This window comes from Ascaphus truei, chromosome 3, assembly GCF_040206685.1.
Source record: "Ascaphus truei isolate aAscTru1 chromosome 3, aAscTru1.hap1, whole genome shotgun sequence".
Lineage (NCBI taxonomy): Eukaryota > Metazoa > Chordata > Amphibia > Anura > Ascaphidae > Ascaphus > Ascaphus truei.
Window position 1 is genome coordinate 233,139,694 of NC_134485.1, and position 22,030 is coordinate 233,161,723.

At 44.0% G+C, this 22,030-nt stretch overlaps 1 protein-coding gene across 6 annotated transcripts in view; it reads left to right on the forward strand.

Moving 5' to 3' along the window:
- EDAR (ectodysplasin A receptor) overlaps positions 1-22,030 on the forward strand; it is a 127,810-nt gene that overhangs the window by 29,474 nt on the left and 76,306 nt on the right. For 4 of the 6 annotated variants that reach the window (XM_075590309.1, XM_075590311.1, XM_075590310.1 and 1 more), the window contains exon 2: positions 12,124-12,331. The exons of the other annotated variants lie outside the window; for them this stretch is intronic. In XM_075590309.1, coding sequence (XP_075446424.1) covers positions 12,211-12,331 — 121 coding nt within the window. In that variant the 5' untranslated portion in view covers positions 12,124-12,210. The remainder of the gene's footprint in view (positions 1-12,123; positions 12,332-22,030) is intronic. 6 annotated transcript variants of the gene reach the window in all.

Below are 22,030 nucleotides of genomic sequence, written 5' to 3' on the forward strand. Positions count from 1 at the left end.
AGTACAGTAATGGGCAAAATTACTATTATCCAGATATGGATAATAGTGCATTGGCCCATTTAAAATAAAACATTAAGCTGCAGAAATAAAATAAATAAACCTTGCACTCACCCCTGCCAGGCTGCAACGATGAAGGTCGTCCTCATCCTCATCACCGTCCATGTCCTCCATTGCCACAAACAATGCAGTACAATCAAAAATACAATCTAATGTCCCCTAACCCCTTAATCACCTTAGCGGTTAGTAACCACTATAGTAATTAAGGGGTTAACCAACTGTCTCCCACTACTCACCCAGGATGTCTAAACACCTTACTGCTGTTTGGGATCGTGGATTGCTTCAAGAGCTTGCGGTGACCACGGGAAAGGTAAGGAAAAATATTGAATGTATGTTATTTTTCATTTACAGGTTTTTTTTATTTTCTTTTTTTGGTGCATTTTTTTCACACATTTATTCAAAATGTATTTATGCATGGCCCTTTAGTGCTATACATACATATAGTAAGAAGCAATGGTTGTTTTGGCAAATGCTTGCTTGTATGTATTTGCTTCTTTGATTTTAAATTTGTATGCTATTTATTTTGCATATTGATGTAGTGTTCAGAATTTTTTTCTGATGTTTTAAATAGTTTATTTCTGGCTTATGATTGGTGTTTGCTTTTTAATGTTGGATTATTTTTTGAGTTTTGATTTTGAATGATGCAGTTTATTTAGATATTTATTTTATTTATTCATGGTTTTGTTTTAGTGTTTTAATTGTTTATTCTGGTCTTTATTTTGGATTTGATTCATTGATTGGTGGTAATTTTGTTCGGTTTACTTCTTTATTTGATTTTAGTTTCAGATTGTTTTGACTGCATTGGTTCTTATTTGTGATTGGTTTGTTTAGGTTGATCATTGACTGGCATAGTGTAAAATCATGCCCATATAATATGGGCATGATGTACCCACCGCAGGCCAACGGGAATCACGGACTCCAGCAGGGATCACCCGAGGGCCCCGGACTCCCGTGGAGATCACCCGTGGGCCCCGGACTCCCGCAGGGATCACCCAGGGACACCCGCCAGCCTGTTGTATTAATTGTGTGGCAAAAAAAACATCAATAATTATTTTCTTCATGGCTCCATTTCTTTTGCGCCAGCCTTAAGCTGGTGCAAAAATCTGGCGTGCTTTTAAAGTATGATTCACTTATCACTGCTTAGTAAATCACGCTGACTGCAAAAAACGGCATGTTTGCCGTTTTTTGCCTGATCGGACGTATTTTTTTTCCCTGGCTGAAAAAATGCCTTTTACAGCCGATAAAGCGCTGTTATCACTGCTTAGTGAATCGCGCAGCAGGCAGTATCGGTCTTAAAAGGCATTTATCGTACTTAAAAGCAGTTATCACTGCTTAGTGAATCGCCCCCAAAGAATGATAATATACCAGGACTATTTTTCTTCTACACGTGTTGCAATCATTACTTTAACAGTCACTGACACTGATGCCTCCCCATTCTGGCTTAAACCCTGTTTCCTCTCACAGATGATCAATGCATAAAAATTGACTTAATTCTTGGCTTCATACCCTGGCAACAAGTTTACTTTTTATCTATAGCAGTAAGGGCAAAGTTCAATTTTGCAAATATAAAAGAGATCACATTGAATACTCCCTTGTGTGATATCATTTTCTATCATTCATTTTTTTTCTAATTATGGCTTTTGAGGAGTTATCTGCACAAGAATGTGCCCAGTTTTATGTGCAGTGATATCATTGTATGAAAATGCATCACAATAAGACAGAACAGATGACTCAATAAGAATTTAGAAACTAATGTGTTTGATTTATGTGCAGATATATTTATTGGGGTGCTTGGCAAAATATTAAACCTTTGACTTGCCAAAAAAAGTTTAATATTTAGGTGTTTCTTTTTCTCCCTGTTGAGTGGAAAATATGTAATGATCATGACACTGACTGAAGCATTCAGTCAAATATTATTTGGAAATAAACTAATTGCTAAATATATTTTGTTTTCATGGAGGACTTTCAGATGACTAATATTTCTCCTCTTGTTGTTTGAGGTTTACTAAGGGCACGGAATAGCTATTGCCATTACTTAAAGCAAATGTCTAGGAAATTATCATAACATGTTGCTTTAATTAATCATGAAAGATCTTCGTACTTTTAAGAAGGCTAGTCTGGCACAAAACAGATAAAATGTTGATAGCATGGGCCACATATAGTGGACCAGACAACAACTCCAGTTTATACAGTGACAGTGCACAGATGTACCAGAGATTTGTCCTGATCTGGTCATGGTATCTTCAAAGGGGGCATCAAGAACATTCCTGGGTCCTCTTTGGTTAACAGACAGAGGTAAGAAGAGGGTCACTATATTACTCATAAATGATCCCACATAATGTAAGATAATGAAAATCTGGTGCAATGCACAAGAATAAATGATACAGGTATGTGACAAGCCAAAATATAGGATTGTACTGACAGTAAACATGACAGGGTGTCAGTTGCATATCTCAAATATTTGTTTCCTCCTTCAAAACTATACATTGAAGAATGGTATCTACGCCTTCGGCAAAATCATATGGTTGCAATGGTGAGGGTTGCATTATTCTAGGAGTTATAGGGAGAGAGTTATGGGGTTTAAAATAATTCTCTCCCAGACTAAATGTCATGGAAGATTGATGACTGTCAGATAAGACACACCCACTAAATGTTGGCCTGAACTTTTCACAGAGGTAAAGTTTTGAGCATAAAAATAATTAATTTGAGTACAAAAATCAGAATTCATCTGAGAGGGGTATTATACCAATTGTCTGAGAAGAATATTTGTTTCTTACCAATTATTACTAAGTTGCTTCCTTGAATGTCGCTACATTCAATGCACTAGGGAGACTGTCCAATACATTATGAATAAAAGGCTTGGGGATAAGTAGGATTTCTTTTAGTTCAGTGCGGTATTTCTTTTTTTTCAACTTCAAGTTTATTGGATTTTTGTTTACAAGACATGGAGCCACATCACGTATTTACATACTTGTTTTCACCTAAAGAACCGTGTTACTGCTCCACTGCCTCGATGAACTTCAAGGACACACAGCATTTGACATACAAGGGAAGGGATAAACAAAGGGAAGGAGGGGGGGTTGGGGGGGGTCACTGCGATAGCATCATCTTTACCTGATGACCTGGTCTTGGCTCCCAGCGGCCTGCCGTGCGTTGACTATCCCTCTTCCTTTTGTTGAGGAGGGGCCTCATCTTTCTCTTTTGAGGGGGGGTGGGGCTATTCTTATTCCGTCAGTCCTGTGTCTCCGTCCATTGCTTCTCATCCAAGGAGAACTAATTTAACCTTATCAAAGCTAAATGGTAGTGTTGCTCACCCCCTGAATATCTGTCTGAGCAAACCACGGCAGCCAGACCTTTTGGAAATTTGGGCCAGTGTCGTTAACCAAACTCGTCAACTTCTCCATCTGGCAAACAAACCAAATCCTATTCTGAATTTTGTCTAAAGATGGAATTGTGTTCTGGTTCCACAATGCTGCGGTTTCGCAGCTCATAGCCGTGGCAAAATGTGCAATTAATTTATTTCCCGCTCTTGACACCTCTTGCGTCGGCTTAGTTAATAAGAACAGCCACGGGTCCAGCTGAATTTTGAGGCCCAAAATCCTCTGTAGCCAATCCCGAATCTGCCTCCATAGAGGTGCAATTTGAGGACAAGACCACAGCATGTGCAACAAGTCTCCTATTCCTCCGCACTGCTTCGGAAAAAGCGGGGAATACCCTGGGACAAATTTAGCTAGTCTAGCTGGGGTGAGATACCACCTCATTAATACCTTATACGAGTTCTCCTTTAATGTTGTGCAGATAGAGCTTCTAGCAGCTGCAGCAAAAATCTCTGACTAGTCTTCGTCTTCTAGTGACATGTCTAAGTCTGTCTCCCACTGCGTCATGAAGTGGAGTTTGTACGTGTAGTCTTTGCCTGAACTAATCACCTCCCTGTATAACCCAGAGGTTAGTCCCCATGTGTCAGAGCCTCACACACAGAGCTTTTCAAAATTAGTTAATGGCGGTCGTACCGTGTGTTTGTTGTAAAATGCCCGGACCTGGAGGTAACTAAGGAATTCTGTGTTGGGAATGGCTTTTTTGGACTTTATTTGTTCAAATGTCTTTATAGGGTTTCTACCTTCCAGGTCCTTTAGCTTCTTTAGCCCCAATTGTCGCCAGAGTTTGAAACTTTTACCGTGTAGCCCCGGAGCAAAATCTGGGTTACCGATTAAAGGGGCCATCAGAGTGTGCTTTGAAGTCAGTGAGCTTGTAGATTTAGAAGCCTCCCAGAATGCTAGGGAGTTGAGCATTGAGGACAGCGGTTGGTCCATCTTTTTTCATCTAGATTTGGGATATCAATTTAGGTTCTCGAGCTCCAGTTGGGCGCACATCTCTTTCCCCAGTGCCACCCATCTTCTTTTGTCTGGATCTACATGCCATTGTGTAATTTGACTTAATTGTGCCGCCGTGTAGTAAGATAACAAGCAAGGTACTGCCAATCCACCAGTCTCCCCAGGTCTTTGCAAAATCTTTGCTTTAATCCGTGGTTTCTTGTTATTCCAGATACATTTATAGATCAGGTCTTGCATGGCCAATATGTCTGACCGTACTACAGGTATCGGAAAAGTCTGAAACAAATACAATAAGCGGGGTAGAAGATTCATCTTTACACTGTAAATTCAACCGAACCAAGAGATTCCAAAAGAGGACCATTCTTTTCATTCATCTCTCAAGGACCGCAAGAGTCTAGGATAATTTGCCTGATATAGAGATTTCACATTCTTTGTGAGATCTACATCTAGATATTTATAGTTTTCGGCTGCCAGTTAAATTTGAAGTTAAGCTCTATTAATTTTTCCATCTCTTTTAAAATGTTCAGGCTAAGGGCTTCAGATTTTGACTGATTAATTTTGAAACCTGATATCCTGTTAAACTTTCCAAGCAGGTCAAATAGGTTGGGTAGCGAGGTAAGTGGCTTTTCTAATGTCAGTATGATGTCATCTGCATACAGCGCCACTTTGTGTGTTTGCAATCGAATTTGAATTCCTGCTATATCTTGATTACTGCGGATCTAAGCCGCCAGTGGTTTCATGCATAAGGCGAACAACAGGGGCGAAAGCGGGCAGCCCTGTCTTGTACCACTTTTAATTCTAACAGTTCCGAGGGGAAGCCTTGGTGCAGGACACTCGCCGCCGGTGTGGTGGAAAGTGCTTTTATTGCCTTTAAAATGTTGCCACCGAATCCAAACGCCCCAAGCGTGGCCTCCATGTATGACCAGTCTATTCTGTCAAAGGCCTTTTCTGCGTCTAAACAACACGATTCCCGGGACCTCGTTGGCATCAATATAGTCAATAATATCTATAATCCTTCTGGTATTGTCGGCCGCTTGTCGATCTCAATGAAACCAACCTGGTCGGGGTGAATCAGCACAGGCAGAATAGCGCTCAATCTGTTGGCCAATAATTTGGAGTAGATTTTGATGTCTGAATTTATTAAAGATATCGACCTGTAACTTTGGCAGTTGGAGGGATCTTTACCCTTTTTGTGGATCAAGGAGATTGATGCCTGGAGCATCTGTCCCAGGAAGGGTTCCCCAGCTAGGACTGCATTAAACATCCTCAGCATATATGGGGCGCCTTAGAGGGTTTTAGACTTTTGACTACCTCCTTTACCTCCTGTGTAGTAAAATCAATCAGTGCGGTATTTCTGTGCTAAAAGTACAAGTAAAAGTAAGGTGAAAAACTGTTTCTTCCTCTCCTCCCCTAAATTTTGAGCTTCCTTCCTGTACTCAAAGCACTGAGCTAATAGCATGATTAACAGCTGTTACCTCTTCTCTCTTTAACCAAGTCCCTGACAATCATCACTTTTATACACTGTATACAGATTGACCACTGTCCTAACCAATTCTGGTATGCTCTATCACAGCGGGATCATGTTACTATTGCAAGGCTATATGATCTCTGAACCCCCTACCCTTAACCATGCTAGGGATCATTATGGTTGGAATGTTAATTTAGTGTCAGCTCTTTGACTGGTGAGGCCAGATGTTCAGATGAGTCAAAAATCACAGTAACATATGCTAGCCTAGGCTAAACATATATATATATATATCTATATATATATCTATATATATAGATATATATATATATATATATATATATATATATATATATATATATATATATATAACAAAAAGAAGACAGCGCGGCTGTTTCTATACTGTTATTATACTGTGACTGTTATTATCCCTGACTGCCAACTGCATTTATCACCATCAAGGACAACAGTCTATTGTTACTTCAGTTTAGTGCAGTATAGTTAGTCCACCTGTACTATATCTTGCATGCTGATGAGATGGAGGATGTGTCCCAATTTGCTCCTTTCAGATTCAATACTAGTATACTATTGTGTGCATCTAGATTCAGAGCATTGTATATTTCTTAGAGTGTTGAGTAGTTGTGTCACTGGACACCTATTAGCAAACTGCTTGGCTTAGTGCTATTTACATGTGTATATTCCTATTCTTTTTTGTTACCTAATGTCACACAGTGACTTATGTGGGTTTCAGCAGAATTTCTGTTCTCTGTGGTTCACGTGCAGGGGGCCCATGCCATGTTTTTATATTTCTGTACTGTTTTTAATTTTTACGTGTGACATCCAATAAATATTGCTACTTTGATACTTTGGTAAACCTGAGTGCTACACGGTGGGCTTCTTTTCTTATCGTTACATATTATCTCTTGCCCAGTAGCACCGCTGACAAGGAATATTTTATCCTCACATGTCAGCCTTATAGGTTACCTTTATTGTTAAGAGCCAAATCTACCATCCTGGTCAAAGTAAGGAAACAAACGTATAATCTGACACTGATTGAGAGGAGAGCCATAGAATCGCTAAAGGCAACCACAACATAACTCTATCAAACAAGGGACAAGGGAGGAGCAGTGGTCATAATGAACACCACAGACTACCTGCGGGAAGCGCACAGACAACTCTCTGATGCAAAGTATTACACCAAACTGCAGGAGGATCCAACAAAAAAAATACAGGAGGGAACTCAACAAGATCATGAAAACACTCCCGATCTACACAAGAGAGCAAATTCTGGACCTGATACCAGCTAACCCAAAACCTGGCACATTCGACATGCTCCCTAAAATTCATAAAGAGGGTATCCTGGACCACCGGAGTGGAATTCAGCTGATATTTGCTTTTTGAATTTGCCGCCTGCTATAAGCGAGTCACTCATCAGTGAAGTCTGTAGAAATCCAAATACGGAGAAAACTTGGATTAAACTCAAATCCGACCACATGATGGTGTCGAACCTATGCGTTTCATCACTGGTTGTGACTTCATTAAGTGTGGGGCCTCCTGCTTAATGCAGGCTCTTTTATAACCGACTAGCTGAGAGACCCGGCGTTGCCCGGGATGTAAATGCGTAATAGGTAGTATTATTTATAAATCGTGGAGGGGGAGGAGGGGGGGGAGGAGAGGAGGGGGGGAGGGAAAGGGGAGGAGGGAAAGGGGAGGAGGGGGGAGGGAAAGGGGAGGAGGGGGGAGGGAAAGGGGAGGAGGGGGGAGGGAAAGGGGAGGAGGGGGGGAAGGGGAGGAGGAGGAGGGTGGGAAGGGGAGGAGGAGGAGGGGGGGAAGGGGAGGAGGAGGGGGGAGAAAGGGGAGGAGGGGGAGAAAGGGGAGCGGGGGGAGGGAGAAAGGGGAGCGGGGGGGAGAAAGGGGAGCGGGGGGGAGAAAGGGGAGCGGGGGGGGAGAAAGGGGAGCGGGGGGGGGAGAAAGGGGAGCGGGGGGGAGAAAGGGGAGCGGGGGAGAAAGGGGAGCGGGGGGAGGGAGAAAGGGGAGCGGGGGGGAGAAAGGGGAGCGCGGAGGGAGAAAGGGGAGCGGGGGGAAGAAAGGGGAGTGGGGGGGGAGAAAGGGGAGCGGGGGGGAGAAAGGGGAGCGGGGGAGAAAGGGGAGCGGGGGGAGGGAGAAAGGGGAGCGGGGGGGAGAAAGGGGAGCGGGGAGGGAGAAAGGGGAGCGGGGGGAAGAAAGGGGAGTGGGGGGGGAGAAAGGGGAGCGGGGGGGGAGAAAGGGGAGCGGGGGGGAGAAAGGGGAGCGGGGGGGAGAAAGGGGAGCGGGGGGGAGAAAGGGGAGCGGGGGGAGAAAGGGGAGCGGGGGGGGAGAAAGGGGAGCGGGGAGAAAGAGGAGGGGGGGAGAAAGGGGAGGGGGGGAGGGGGGGAGAAAGGGGAGGGGGGGAGAAAGGGGAGGGGGGGAGAAAGGGGAGGGGGGGAGAAAGGGGAGCGGGGGGGAGAAAGGGGAGCGGGGGGGGAGAAAGGGGAGCGGGGGGGGAGAAAGGAGAGCGGGGGGGGAGAAAGGGGAGCGGGGGGGGAGAAAGGGGAGCGGGGGGAGAAAGGGGAGCGGGGAGAAAGGGGAGCGGGGGGGAGAAAGGGGAGCGGGGAGAAAGGGGAGCGGGGGGGAGAAAGGGGAGCGGGGGGGGAAGAAAGGGGAGCGGGGGGGAGAAAAGGGAGCGGGGGGGAGAAAGGGGAGCATGGGGGGGAGAAAGGGGAGCGGGGGGGAGAAAGGGGAGCGGGGGGGGAGAAAGGGGAGGGGGGGGAGAAAGGGGAGGGGGGGAGAAAGGGGAGCGGGGGGGAGAAAGGGGAGCGGGGGGGAGAAAGGAGAGCGGGGTGGGAGAAAGGGGAGCGGGGGGGGAGAAAGGGGAGTGGGGGGAGAAAGGGGAGTGGGGGGGAGAAAGGGGAGCGGGGGGGGAGAAAGGGGAGCGGGGGGGGAGAAAGGGGAGCGGGGGGGAGAAAGGGGAGCGGGGGGGGAGAAAGGGGAGCGGGAGAAAGGGGAGCGGGAGAAAGGGGAGCAGGGGGGAAGGGGAGTGGCGGGGTGGGAAGGGGAGTGGGGGTGGGTGGGAAGGGGAGTGGGGGGGAGGGGAGTCGGGGGGGAAGGGGAGTGGGGGGGAAGGGGAGTGGGGGGGAAGGGGAGTGGGGGGGGAAGAGGAGTGGGGGCGGGAAGGGGAGTGGGGGGGGAAGGGGAGTGGGGGGGGGAAGGGGTGGGGGGGGAAGGGGAGTGGGGGGGGAAGGGGAGTGGGGGGAAGGGGAGTGGGGGGAAGGGGAGTGGGGGGGGGAAGGGGAGTGGGGGGGGGAAGGGGAATGGGGGGGAGAAGGGGAGTTGGGGGGAAGGGGTGTGGGTGGGAAGGGGTGTGGGGGGGAAGGGGAGTGTGGGACGGGGTGGAGAGCAGTGGGCATATGTATTGTCATAATTAATGTATGTGCATGTCCCCCCCGTTCTACGTGACTCCCCCCCCTCCCCGTGACTCCCCCCCCCCTGTTCCCTGTGACTCTTAGGTCGCCCCCCCCGTGACTCGCGCTCCCCCCCCGTGACTCGCGCTCCCTCCCCCAGCGCCCGCTTGGTCCCCCGATGTGGCGTTCGGCTGAGTGAGGCGCGTGCAGGCGGCGGCAGGAAGCGCCCTGTGTGGGACTGAGGCGCGAGGCTGCGCGGGTGGGCCTGAGGCAGGACGCGCAGTGAGTTACCTGAGTGGGAGGTAGCGCCGGGGAGGTAAGGGAGCGGCTGGGGTAGGAGGGCCGCTCTTCCCGTCCGGAGCCGGTGCAGGGCGGCGCACGTGATGGGGGGGGGCGGCGCACGTGATGGGGGGGGCGCACGTGATGGGGGGGGGCGCACGTGATGGGGGGGGGGCGGACAGAGGGTGAGGAGGGGGGGGGTGAGGGGCTCCGGAGCAGCATCGTGTGGTGGATGTTCGGGTGAGTGTGTGGGGGGGGGGGTGAGGGGCTCCGGAGCAGCATCGTGCGGTGGATGTTCGGGTGAGTGTGTGGGGGGGGGGTGAGGGGCTCCGGAGCAGCATCGTGCGGTGGATGTTCGGGTGAGTGTGTGTGGGTGGGTGGGGGGGGGTGAGGGGCTCCGGAGCAGCATCGTGCGTTGGATGGTCAGCAGCGTGAGTTTTGTGTTGGGGTGAGGGGGGGGGGTTGAGGTGCTCCGGAGCAGCATCGTGCTCTGGATGTATGGGTGAGGGGGGTGGGGTAGTTTTGGGTGTGCTCCGGGGATGTTCGGGTGAGGGGGGGGTGTGTGATGGAGCATCGTGCGTTGTATGTTCAGCAGCGTGCGTTTGCTGTTCATGTGAGGGGGGGGTGATGGAGCATCATGCATTGTATGTTCAGCAGCGTGCGTTTGCTGTTCGTGTGAGGTGGGGGGGTGTATGTTTGGGTGAGGGGGGTTGGTGATGGGCTGCAGTAGCGGGAGAGCTGTGGCGTGCGTTCGTAGTGTGCATGAGGTTGGGGGGGGTGGTGGTGGAGGGGGGTGCATGAGGTTGGGGGGGGGTGGTGTTGGAGGGGGGTGCATGAGGTTGGGGGGGTGGTGGTGGAGGGGGGTGTTTGTAAGAGGCAGTGTTGTGCTACAGGCGGTGAGGGTTTTGTGGGTTGAGAGGTTGCCCCAGAGCAGTGTTGTCAGTGAGGGGTGGGACAGTGGGGTGAGGGGTGGGACAGTGTTGAGGTGGAGTGACAGGCCAAAGGTGCAATGCGATTGGCCCTAGGGACACAGGGCATGCAGACAAACATACAGACATTTCAGAAATATATAGTAGATATGTTCAAACATTTGATGCTTGTTCACTCTATTAGTCATGATTAGAGTGAACAATGATTAGCTGTTTGACCATATCGGCTATAAAACAGCCTGGATTAAGCAGCAGGTCCATCCTCTGATAATCACGCCCAGTGACGAAAACGCATAGGGTCGAAATCACAGACCACCTCATGTGGTCTGATTTGAGGTGACTTCAAGTCTTCTCCGTATTACATTTCTATAGACTCCTGCAGCCTTATAGTGCTCAGTGACGAGTGACTCACTTATACAGTAGCAGGCAGCAAATTCAAAAAGTATCAGCTGCGATCTGAATTCCACTCCACATATTGGGATGTACCCGATAGGTAGTTCACAGCGTGTTCCCCTATTCCAGAGCACTGGAGCTTGTTTAACAAGTTAACATGATCAACAGTATGAAATACCTTTGCAAAATCTAGGAATATTGCATCAGTATGTTGTCCCAGTTACTTTCCACACTAGAATCTCATTGCAAACTTTTGAGAGGGTAGTTACCATGGAATGGTTTGGGCAAAATTCAGATTGGAGTTGGTTAAGGAAATTTGTCTTGGTATAGTAATTGCTTAATTGGGATTGGACACATTTTTCCATGACTTTGGATAGAATTGGCAGAAGAGAGAATGACTGTAATGTAGTTGGAGACAATGTTTTTGGCCCCAATTTTGAAGACTAGGACAACTCTGGCAGTGGGATATGGCTTGAAGACAAAATAGAGTTGATTAGGGAGGCAAGCGGTATGGCAATGACTGGGGCATTGAGTTATAGAAACTTTGATTGAACTAGGTCAGGTCCACATTGACTGTTTACTTTTAATGTTATGAGCGCCTGTGTAATCTATTACTCAGATACTGGGACAAATTACCACCGGTTGAGTTTCATGTTTCTAGTTCGGGTTGGGCTTTGATTTTACGGAAGTAGCACAGCCCACAAAGTATTCATTGAATGCATTTGCAATGTCAGTGTGATTTGTCAGTGTAGTATATTCCTTTTTTTATATTAGATGGTTGTTGATGGAATATATTGCTGATGACCTACCAGAAGTTTGCTGGATTTTATTTATTATGATAAACATTGTAAGAGTAATATTGGGCTTTTACTAGTTTTGTTTGCCTTGTACATGTTTTCCACAGGCATCTAGTTATTAAAATCATTTGTAGTGCCAGGAACTTGGGATATTTTTTACAGGGTATCCCTAAATGGTAAAGCGCAATATGGTCGGCTGTAACCCATGGAAGGTGGGTCCCCCTGTACTCTTATTCTGCATAGTGGAGAATGGGTATCACATAGTTTTAAGAGCTCTATTTGGAAATAATCAAGCACAGAATCGAGGTCAGGTATTACGTTGTTAAGATCAGCCATATATTGTTCTGAGTTAAAGTTTCGAAGTGTTCTAGTGAGTAGAACTTTGGAACTTGATTTGGGTGGTTTGATTTTCCTTACCCAATACACTATTGTAACAATGCTCATGTCAAGCAGGAAGTGGACCCACAGGGCTGGGTTAGGAAGGTGAAAGAACCGACCTGAGCCAACAGAGTCCTGATGGAGTAGTACGAAGTAGGCCGAATGCCAGGGCTGGTAGCAGAGTTGCAAAGTTGGTGTGGATGCAGAGGTCAAGGCAGGCTGAAGTCAAGGGTAGTCGAGATACCTGCAGTGGTCGGGTGGGCTGAAGACAAGGATAGTCGAGGTAAGTGAGCTGGATCTGGTAACATGAAAGACAATACGCATAAACGCGTTGCATGAACACAACAGGAAACTGGAACTTTACTCGGCAACTTCCTGCTCATAGGGCTGTCCTTTTAAAGGAAGTTGCCAGGAGCAAAAATGGCTGATCTAGCCACAGAGGGCAAGGAAGAGAAAAATCCCAGACCGGAACGTGAAAACCTGGAAATGATTTTGCAAACCTCATAACTATTGCATGGTCACCGTGTGGGTTGGGAAATTAGTTGGGCTAAATTTAGTGACTTCCATTGTGTCCAGATTTTGTTTTTAGGGTGAAGTCAATAGAGGTTGAAATCCCCAAGAACTAACAGCTCATTCTTTACATTCAGATAGGAAATAGTGCCAAGAAAGTGGGTCATATCAGTCAGGAATTGTAGCGAGGCTTTAGGCGGGCTGTAGATCCCTGCAATAAGAATTAGCATAGACAAGGGGAGGCAAATTTTACAAATTAGGATTTCAAAAGAGGATTGGGCAGCGTAAAATGAAAGGAGTCCCTGACGAAGTATATTATATATACGAAACGCGTTGGAAAGAAGAGGGCGCGTTCCTACTACTAACTATTGAGGTTTATTTTTATTGTCAATACCTATTTCTATACGGGACATTCTCCGGCTGCTTCCACTGGTCACATGCAAAAGATGCGACGTGAGACATTCCGTCGGCGCCCCCCGATGACGTCACTGGCGCGTGTGTGGTGAGCTGACGCCGAGGAACCGGCAAGGGAGCCCTTCTCTCCGTGATAGTGGTGGCTGTGCCCTCACCTTGCGGCAAGGGGCCTCGATCTGTTCGAGTGGCGGGTACATAAGGACTGCCACACGGGAGTGTGAGGGGAGAATTGATCCGGTGATAGACACCACGTGATCCACGGTTGCAGATTGCTGTGTGGTAACATGTCCATATACATGTCATGCTAAGTTTAAAGATTTTTGATGTACGTGGAATACTCACCTGTTTCACTAATATAAACACTTTTTAATATACTACACCAAGAGGCTTTTTGCGCTGTTTCTCTTTTTGTTTTTGTACTAGTTTCGGTTTGTGGAGCCATCCCACGAGTACAGCAGCACGACCTCTCCCCCTTTCTAACATGTCTTATATTTTAATTGTTATTAATTACACTGTAATATCTTGCACCAAGCAATACACTTGAGCACAATAATCACAATTATATAAGCGCAGATCAATCCTTTTTCTCTTTGACTTATCCCTGAATAGGGATAGATCCATCTAGGGATTTGGGAGTTAGCCATGTTTTGGTGAGAATTAGGACTTTAGGCTTATGCAAAAGGCACCATGTCCGTAGTGCATTCAGAATGGGCAACAGACTATGAATATTTATATGGGCGACAGAATTTTTGGGAATTTGAAGCGGGTATTATCAGGGGTGCGGGACAGAGTTGAAAAGGGGAGGACTGGTTTGAGTTCCGTATCCCCTGCTAAAGAGAGTAACAATATAACTAGTAGGTTGAGTAAGTGTTTGCAGGCGGCAAAGTTGCTATATTTGCCATTAAAATGAGGGGTGCTAGGTGTGCTGGTTTTCAGAGCTCTCCACCAACATACATTAGATAATGAAAGGCTTTTGAGTAGTCCAGCGTGTATGATTACATTGGGTGTGTAGTTGATAGAGTAACATTTACATGGGGCCACAGTAAAGAACAAAACTGAGGAAAGTAGCCGGTTCATTTTCAGAAAGATAGATAACAAAGACAAGGCTGTGTACCTTACGTGTGCCTTACTTTAGTAGCGTTGAAAGTGTTTAAATACAGGCTTTCAAGGCTGGAGAAGAGTTGACAAGTTCAGGTCAATTGTTGAGTGAAGAATACAAGGATCAATCGCCTTCCAATTTCCTGCCAACCTCCTGCATAACTCTTATATTACACTTAAAATATGCACTTTATATTATGAACATTATATATGCACTGCTAGCCCCAGCCAGTGCTTCCCCAATAGTGAGCTTAAATTTATACTGCCAACACATCATAACACCTGATATTAATCAGTGCTAGTTTTTTCAATGAAACCTAACAAATGGAGTACAAGCAAAATAGAGGTGATAAAAGACTAACATTAAACATATGGAGATAAGCAACATTTGGGAAAAGGGTCAGATAATAATCCTGACAGAGGTAAGATTCATTTATAGTGTACAAAACTTAAATTGTCAATAGCTACATTTAAAAACGAGAGAGAGAGAGAGAGAGAGAGAGAGAGAGAGAGAGAGAGAGAGAGGCCATTAAAATGTCCATTCAAATGTCTTGACATGTAAAGCATCTCCCCAGCTGCTCAGCACTTTTGCCAAGGGGGTTTTAATTCCACAATTCATATTTACTGGTTTTCCTTCACGTGAAGCAGGTGTTCTGTCCAAGGCTGCAATTACCTATCCTTCAGGAGCATTTCCCTGCCAGTCGACAGCGTATAATGAAGTCATCATTTTTTAGATTAATCCCTGAGATGTGTGGCCCCTAAGGTGAAGATTATCTAAAGGTATTCCAGACCCTGAAATATATTTGAGATCTTATAGCTTCATATGACACTTCAAAATAAAAAACAATTTCTGCGCTGCTACCAATTGGGCTAAAATATTCTAGTGACTTTTTTACATTTAAAACCTAAGTCTGTGTAACAAAGGAATCATTTGGTTGTATCTTTTGACCAAAACATGATTCAAGCCTGCCAACCTCGTCAAGGTAGACTCCGTTTAGTAGGTACCTACACTGAATATACTTAATATAATAAATAAGTATAGCCTAACCTCCAACCGCTATCCTTCTGCTGGGCCCTCACAGTATAAGTCCCGTTGGGTACAGGCACTGTGAAGGGTAAGTTCTCTCATGAAGGCCTAGCTTGCTATTGCAGCCTGGGTGCATTGTTACTGTATCCAGGGGTGGGCCTAGCAACACTCTGAGAGTGTCATCCTGTGGAGGATACTGGTTGGGTCACATGCAGTTAATATTATGCCTATCAGTATCAGACCTGGCCTGTTATGGGGCAGGGTTACAAGCCTATCCCCTGGGTATATACTAGCACTCTCCCAGAAGTCAGGAGTCTGTCTCCCCTCCCCCTGAGGAGTGGGAGTGAGTGTGTTATTCTGAGTGCCATCAGGGATAAGGAGCTGGATGGGGCCTGCAGGATCTTATACAATGGAGAAGGCTATGACTTCTAGCATGAACCATCCTGGTCATCTCAGGATCCTCACTGGCTGGAGGCGCTGTACATCGAGATGAACCACTCTGAAAACCTGTCCTGATATCTCCCCAACCAACCACGGAGCACTCAGAGCCTCCTGTTCCAGCCAAACAGGTATGCACCGCACCAGCAACTTCAGGTAGCCGGATAATCTCACTTATGGTGGGGGAACAGGTGCTACATAAGGTTTTTAGAAATCACTGAGTACTTCAGTATTACTTCAATAGTACATCGGTATTAGGTGATATCTTTTTTATTTGGACTAACAATTGATATTATAGGACAATCTCTCTCTTCCTCTGCTCAGGCAATACTGATTTACAAATATTCCATGAGTTTAACACAGATGTAAAAAAAAAAAAAAAAGATACTGCAGCATTCTAAGGCAGATGATGTGGGAAATTAAGTCAGAGTGGATGATGAATAAACAGGCAGGGCAATAAATAGATGAAAGGGATAGTGAGAAATAGGACCATATTTCCATCAGCAGTGTGAAGGGGGTGGGGGTGCCGGGAGGGAAAGGAGGTTAAATCATAAAACAGGGACAATCATTACAAAACAATTGTGTGTGTAATAAACCCCATATCAGCATTATGTCCTCTTGTTTTTTTAAATATATTTTTATTTATAAAATGTTTACCAGGATGTATTACATTGAGATTTATCTCTCGTTTTCAAGTATGTCAAAGTTTAGTATCAAAGAGCATTAACATTTTGAGTTCAAATGTTTTCCGTTCATGACTGCTTTTCAACATTCCTTTGAGAATTAGGATTTTTAAACCATTTACTGTATGTTATGATCCGGCTGTGAAAAGTGGTGTCTCACTGGAGTGCAATACAGTTTCTCCCTTCTTCATGGTGTGTTATTGTGTCTATGTAGGATCAATCTGGTTTAAAGTTTGGGGCTGGTTTCACCAATGTAGTATCCTTGGTCACCGTTGCTGCATTGAATCATATATACCACATTCCTGGATGTGCAGCAGAAGGATTCTTTAACATTGAACATTCTATGTTTGTGACTGACTGGGATCTTGGCATATATGCTTGCAAAGTTTGCAGGGTATGTTTTTTAATTGTCTTGAGCCATTCTCAGGGTCCTTGAGTTTGTTATGAAGATTTCTGTTGACTAACTTCTGTCTGAGGTTTTGTGTTTGCCGGAATGCAAGAATGGGAGGTTTTGAGAAGATTTATTTTAATGTGTCGTCCTCTGTCAGCATAGGAGATTATTTCTATAATTTCTGTTTTCACTTTATAGGCAACTCCAGGCCTAAAAGAACATTAACTGGCAGAATATTAGGACAATACATTTTTGTGTATAGACAACAGAAATCTATTTGCCGTTAACACTCATGATTGTCCAACTATAGTCCAAAGAAATAAGTATTTCCTAATTATATCAACTCTCTCCTGCTTGAGAGCATGATTTAACTTTGTGTTCAATGTAATTGTGACGGTAGGGGTTAGCCAGGCTCACATAATAAACGTGAAGCCTGGCTGGCTGCCCCAAAACCATGTGTAATGGCCGCCTCTGTGAGGCTCATTTTGGCCTGGATGTAATGTGTTGTGTGTAACCTCTTCCAGAAGAGAGCTCTGTCACTGTGTGATATCTGGAGGGGGGAAAACTGTGTGTCTTGGGGAACAGGGAATGCAAAAAGCACTTTATTCCCTGTGTTAATGTATTTCCCAATACAGTTAGCAAAGCCAGCAATGTCCGTGTGTTTCGGGCATTTCTCCGTGTGCAGAGTCGGTAATACACTTAGCCGGGCTGCATACAGAGAAATGCCAGAGAAAAAGACGTTCAGGGCAAGCCTACTGAAGCAGGCCCATGCACTTAATTGAGGCTACATTCTTCCCCCACAGACCCCAGTTGGTGAGTGTTGCATTATGATTGTATATTTTGAATGTTTGCTGGCTTGCCAGAATAAATTTTTGTTTATTCAACTATTGTGTCCTGTCTGATGATAGTGATCCCGGTGGCACAGGTGTTAAAAGTTCTGGTCTCCCGTGACAGTAATGTTCATTCTTTTTTACTTAATTGTTCTTTCCTAGAGTCACACATATATTTAAACACCTCCGTCCGATATAAACCATATTTTCTCATCAGTTCCTCAAACGACATCAACTTATCTAATAAATCTCCCATCTCTAGAATTCCCCTCTGTCTCCAGGTTTCAAAGTCCCGACCCTGGAACACCGGCAAAAACCCTGGATTGCCGAATAGGGGTGTAAGTCTAGATGGAGTTGACATAACTTTGTATTTTTTTTTCTAACTGCCAGATTTTGAAAGTAAACTGATTACCGCCTACTCAGGCTGTCTCCCAAGCCCAGTCCTAGAGCTCGACTACAGCAGAGCAGGTAGGCCAATCGGGTATTTAAGTGAGCTTTCCAGATCCACCCAAGCATAGGTCCCTCCCGGGGAATGCCAATAAACCATTTGTTTCAAATGAGAAGCTATATAATATTTTAGAATATTTGGAACCGCTAGACCCTCTCCCTCTTTAGACTCCAGCATAATTGACCTAGCTATTCTCGGTTGTTTATGTTTCCAAACAAATTGCATAAGACGGTTTTGGATTTATTTTATATTTGTATGTGGGACAAATATTGCTAATGTTTGGAAATAATATAGACGTCTGGTGAGAATATTCATCTTAACGTTATACGCCGTTATACGCTGTTATACGCCCTATCCAGGAAATATAGTGAGAATTTCAAACTTGTAGATCTTTTCAAGCTTAGAAAAAAGGTCGGGATAGTTATATTTATATAATGAGTTGTAGTCCCTAGTAAGGTATATCCCCAAATACTTCAGATGGGTCTTTTTCACCTATAGTCAAAATGTTGTTTAAAAACGTCGACCTCCCTTTCCATTAGCGTTAAATTTAGCGCTACTGATTTTCCCACATTAACTTTATACCCAGACAATTCCCCAATCCTCCGGAGAGTGGATTGTAAATTCGGGAGAGATGTCAATGGGTTAGCTACTGTATAGTAAGGATAATATCATCTGCAAAAAGTGATAATTTGTAACACTCATCTTTTATATTAATCCCTTGTATATTTGGGGCAGCTCTGATTGTTGCCACAAAGGTTTCAATTGTCAGGGCAAAAAGAAGAAGGGAGAGGGGGCAACCCCTAGTCCCGTTCTTAATTGTTATCAGATTCCTCCCCTCCCCCCCATCTATTTATAGATGATGAGGGGTGCTGGGGGAGATATGAGGATGATGATGATGAGGGGTGCTCTAGGAGATATGAGGATGATGATGAGGGGTGCTAGGGGAGATATGAGGATGATGATGATGAGGGGTGCTGGAGGAGATATGTATTGATATGAACCACTATGGACCTCCTCCCTTGATCTCTCTTAACCTCCAAAACCTGGAATGGAATATCCTGTTTAATCAGTATCACAACCCCTCTTTTTTGCTAGTAAAGGAAGAGTAGAATGCTATAGGGTATGTCCCGCTGAAAGTGTTTGGGGGCTCCTGAGTATCAAAATGTGTCTCTTGCAAGAAAACAATATCTGCTTTCAAGTTTCTGAATCCTTGGGAATTCAGGAACTGAATTTGGCACACGGAAATTTCATGTTAAATTGCTCCTGTGTGCAACTACTGTATGTACCAATTGGAAATTGCTCAATTTGCAATCAGCGGCAAAAAAAATTTTGAGAAGAGGAATTTCTATGTACTCTACACCAAAGAAAGGAAAAAGTGTGTCAAAATTGTCTGCCAAGTTCAATTTGGCATAAACTATAAAAAAGTATGTTAATGATGTTAACGCAGAATTGGTATGTATCAACCCAAAATGTATCTGACGCAGCACAAATGTTTTATTTGATAGGTTAACAACGTAATATTTTCACAATATTGCTATTATAAATAACATTGCACTAATAATTGATATTTACTAATACAAGCTAGGAATAAAAATACACATAATTCTATTTTAATTTAAATTGTATCAATTATTTATTATGTATCAAAATTAATTTCAAACAACAAATGATGTGTCATGTATGAAGACATCATACATGCGACACATTTTCTGAACATTTGGACTGCTTTTAGCACAAAAATGTTGACGCACAAATTTTTTTACCTAATAGGACCTTAGTATAGTACATATACCCCCAAGAGTTTACCAAGATCTATAATTATGTATTACTTTGTGCAATGGATAATATTTTGAGTGCCAGGGGTGTGAAGCCCATTGCAAACAATGCCTTGCAGTCCTCTTCAGCACTCACAGCATAAATAAAAATAATTTTAAATGTGATTTTATTGTCCTAATAATTGCTCTGCTAGTCAATATTGTTATCAATATAATTAGCAATTATATTCAATTTCCTAATGCATCTAAAGGAACTTGGTGTTAGTAGACATAGAGAACAATGTACTGTATGTTACTCAAACACACAAGGATGTCTGATCAAAGGCTGATGGGGGTTGTGAATAAAGTAATGACCATTCCTGGTTGTGGGAGTGAATCTGTCATGGAATGTGTTTGCCTGGTAAACATAACACTGAATGCATATTCCTTGAACTTTGTTACAGCGGCTCAGCATTTAGAGTTCATTAGATGCCTCCCTGCCTACTGCAAGGTCTCTATTTGTCTAAGTAGAGTACAGTACATTCCATAACATTTTTATTTATTATTATTATTATTATTATTTTATTTTATTTATAATTTAACATTGTATTATTCCTTCCATAACACAGACTCCCACTGATCTTCACATGGAGCAATGTTTAAGAGTGTTCTGGTTTTGATCATCCAGAATACCAAGTGCCTTTGCAATCCATCTCTTTCCAATTCTCTCACTTCTTCTTAAAGCATAGATGGTTTTGTGCAATGTGTAATACGGCAGGCATAAGCTCATAGGGGTCCATGTTAAAATGGTTAAGAGGTAAAGAGTGACACACTGTGTGCTCATTTGAATGCCATTACCCAGAATCCCTGGCTGCAGTGGAAGCATTGTATGCTAAGCGATAATGGGAAATACCGGGTTGCAGACCTGTCTGATAGATGCAAATGCATCTACAAGTGGTATTTTTATTTACTGAACACTGTATGGTGGAGGGTTTTTGACATTTTCTTTACCCACCATAACTTTGTGAATGGCTTCTCAAACCACAAAGATGTCATTGTCTCTATTGCACATGCACAAACCATTCTCCATGTTCCTTATCACTGCAGGTCATTTAGTTTGGGTGGCTTAGGCACACCGTTACTGATAACCCCCTCATGATTATTTGCTGTACTAAAGGGTTTTTTTTCAGTCACTTGAATCTCATTTTTATACGTTGTGGGAAAAGTAGCACCAAGCACCAGTCATGTCAATAACGTGACAGACAAAAATCCACATACCATATTCTGCATTGACCCCTTCCTAATGGACACAGTATTCTGTAGGCATAGGTGAACATCGTAGTCTGATTAAATAGATGGATCTTAAAGCTGCAGTTCAGTCTTTTTTTTTTTTTTTTTTTTTTATTTCAATAGTTTCATGTGGGCAATCTCTAATTATCTAAAGAACAGTATAGCTGCCAGTCAATTCGTTCTCCATGTATTGATCAGCAAAATTTGGCAAGATCTTTAGATATGGCATATGTTTTTCTTCTGCTTCTGACACTCAGTGGAAGCTCATGAATATTCATGAGCACTCCTGCACTGACATGTGCTAGAGGGAGGGCAGGGCTGACAAAGGGGTGTGCCAGAGCTTGTGACAGGACATGAAGGGGCAGTGCCTTAGCAAATGGTTGTTAAAATAGACTACAAGAAAATTGGTCTTTCAAAGTAGTTTTTTTAAAAACAGAAAATGCTAAAAGTATTTTTTCTTACTACAGAACTGTTTTATTAAAAAAAAAACACACATGCAGGATATTGACTGAACTGCAGCTTTAAAGATCAGTCCAAGCTGCCATTTTTTTAATTAAAAAAATTGTTCCCCCTTTAATATGTGCATCAATATAATCCACACAATGATAAGTAAGTCGCCGATCGATCCGTTCTCCGTTCTCACTAAATGGCTGTCAGTTCAGCAGAAGAGGACCAAACATGCAACATTCTGTGGGGAAGATCATGTGACCAGGAAGTCACTAGATACAATTGGTGCACTGCTTGCGAGAGGGTAGGGCTGAAAAAGGGATTTGCCAGAGTCTTGTTTCAGAAGAGAGAGGGGATGTGACTTTGTAAATGGTTGCTATAGAAACAAAAAAGGTTTGTTATATTATAATACATGAAAATTTAAATTAAAAAAAATGCTACAAGCATTTTCTCACAGTACAGAACTGATTATTTAAAAAAAAAAAAACACACACATGTAGGATATTGCTTGCTCTGCAGCTTTATAGCAGCATTCCCTCCTCGAAAAATAAAAATGCGTTCATAACATAACCTGATAGTTCATGTTCTGCTGATCTATTTCTGACTTTTCATATTTCAAAATCCTAATCTTTGTCAGTTTTCACCTGTTTAT